This window comes from Oncorhynchus mykiss, chromosome 2 (genome assembly GCF_013265735.2).
Source record: "Oncorhynchus mykiss isolate Arlee chromosome 2, USDA_OmykA_1.1, whole genome shotgun sequence".
NCBI classification, from domain to species: domain Eukaryota; kingdom Metazoa; phylum Chordata; class Actinopteri; order Salmoniformes; family Salmonidae; genus Oncorhynchus; species Oncorhynchus mykiss.
The window spans coordinates 750,001-752,500 of record NC_048566.1 but is presented as its reverse complement, the minus strand read 5'-3'; the positions used below and the strand labels follow the sequence as shown (position 1 = coordinate 752,500).

The 2,500-nt window shown below is 45.6% G+C and overlaps 1 protein-coding gene across 2 annotated transcripts in view; it reads left to right on the top strand.

Moving 5' to 3' along the window:
* LOC110516483 (ankyrin repeat and IBR domain-containing protein 1) overlaps positions 1-2,500 on the top strand; it is a 63,218-nt gene that overhangs the window by 38,371 nt on the left and 22,347 nt on the right. For both annotated transcript variants that reach the window (XR_005034562.1, XM_036934898.1), the window contains exon 10: positions 1,218-1,306. Coding sequence is in view for 1 of the 2 variants with exons in the window: in XM_036934898.1 (XP_036790793.1) it covers positions 1,218-1,306 (89 nt within the window). In the remaining variant the exon portion in view is untranslated. The remainder of the gene's footprint in view (positions 1-1,217; positions 1,307-2,500) is intronic.

Here is a 2,500-nt window from a genome sequence, read left to right as displayed (position 1 = left end):
AGTGAGGTCTTTTCCATATTGCACGGTACTGTCTTTCCAAGCTAGTCGGAAGACTTCCTGTTTGGTGGAGCGCCATTTTCCGTTCCAATTTTCTAGAAGCTTGCTTCAGGACTCGGGTATTTTCTGCGTACCAGGCAGTTAGTTTCTTTGCGAGGTTAACTTTAGATCCTCGGTTAGGTGGTTATCTGATTTTTGTACTCCGACATCCTTGGGTGGGTGGGGGGAGTCTGGAAGGGCATCTAGGAATTCTCAAGACAATCTTTGGGTTGTCTGAGAATTTATATTGTGGCTTTTGATAGTCCTTGGTTGGGGTCTAAGCGAAATATTTTGTTGCAAATGTAATAAGATGGTTGTCTGATAGTCCAGGATAAAGCTGAATCAGGAAAGTTAAGACTGGGGTTGGATTGAAAACCTACAGGAGGGTATCACTCCAGGACCAGGGTTGGGAGAGAGCCCTGTCCTATCAGATATCCGAGCAACATGTTTATCTAGCCTGCTAGCTAGCATAGTAGCTAATAACACCACGGACGAAAGGGTTAGTTATCATAATCTTTGATAGTAACTAATATTGCTCATTAGATTACACCACTACCGCCACGTTGATGTTAATTGGGGCCTGTTCATAGCGTTATAAAAATATATATTCAGGTAACTGCCGAAATAAAGGAAACACCAACTTAACGTGTTTTAATTGGCCGTTGGGCCACCACCAGCCTCCAGAACACTTTCAATGAGCCTTGGCAGAGATTCTATAAGTGTCTTACAGTCTTGTTAGAACCCAGAGATGTTTAATTCTGCATTCTATCCTGTCTAGTCATTAGATTAGATGAGTGGTATGAGCAGTAAGACATCTCTTACAGTCTTGTTAGAACACAGAGATGTTTGATTCTGCATTCTATCCTGTCTAGTCATTAGATTAGATGAGTGGTATGAGCAGTAAGACATCTCTTACAATATTGTTAGAACACAGAGATGTTTGATTCTGCACTCTATCCTGTCTAGTCATTAGATTAGATGAGTGGTATGAGCAGTAAGACATCTCTTACAATATTGTTAGAACACAGAGATGTTTGATACTGCATTCTATTGTCTACTCCTTTCATGTCTGTGGTAGTCTTGAGTAATGCATAGGATGTGTTTCTCAGACAGAACATAAATAGACAGTATGATGTGTCTGGAGGGTGAACTCATCCGTCTTTCTGTCTGTCTGTCTCCAGGGAGTGCCAGGGAGAAGCCCATGAACCATGCGACTGCCAGACATGGAAGATGTGGCTGGCTGAAGTGACTGAGATGAGACCCCAGGAATGTAAGCATCTCTACTGTTAATGGATTATCGTTTTCTAAGGAAAACCCAGTGTACTTCTTCATGTGTTGTTGTTGTTGTTGTTGTTGTTGTGCATCTTTTACCTCAGTAGACTGTGAATACCACTATCACATATTAAATACGGCTTCTGTCCTTCATTACACATTATCAACAATGTCTTTTGACAGAAGCAGAAATGTGGAATCGGTCACAGATATGCTCTATTTATGGAAACCGATCAGTCACCCAAAACGGCTTCCTACTGAGGGAGCCACAACCCTAAAAATGTTTGTTTCCCGTGTGATGATATGGGCACGTTTCCTTCAGAAATCATATCATCCCCCCAAAAACAAATCCAGCTGTATCCGAGTCACTGCTGCTAGGCTTGATATCTGCCATCCATTGATGGGCCGTTCAACTTCCTGGACTCCAATCCTTGCCCGTGTCTCAAATGTGTCTCCCTATTCCCTTTATGGTACACTACTTTTGACTTGAGCCCCTCTGTAGGGAATAGGGTGCAATTTGGGGCTCAGTCCTGCTCACCTCAACCACTTCAGGACGCTAGCTACAGGCGACACCAGGTTTCAGTCGCTAGCTACAGGCAACACCAGGTTTCAGACGCTAGCTACAGGCTACACCAGGTTTCAGACGCTAGCTACAGGCAACACCAGGTTTCAGACGCTAGCTGCAGGCAACACCAGGTTTCAGACGCTAGCTACAGGCAACACCAGGTTTCAGACGCTAGCTACAGACAACACCAGGTTTCAGACGCTAGCTACAGGCAACACCAGGTTTCAGACGCTAGCTACAGGCGACACCAGGTTTCAGACGCTAGCTACAGGCAACACCAGGTTTCAGACGCTAGCTGCAGGCAACACCAGGTTTCAGACGCTAGCTGCAGACAACACCAGGTTTCAGACGCTAGCTGCAGACAACACCAGGTTTCAGACGCTAGCTGCAGGCAACACCGGGTTTCAGACGCTAGCTACAGGCAACACCAGGTTTCAGACGCTAGCTACAGGCAACACCAGGTTTCAGACGCTAGCTACAGGCAACACCAGGTTTCAGACGCTAGCTACAGGCAACACCAGGTTTCAGACGCTAGCTACAGGCAACACCAGGTTTCAGACGCTAGCTGCAGGCAACACCAGGTTTCAGACACTAGCTACAGACAACACCAGGTTTCAGACGCTAGCT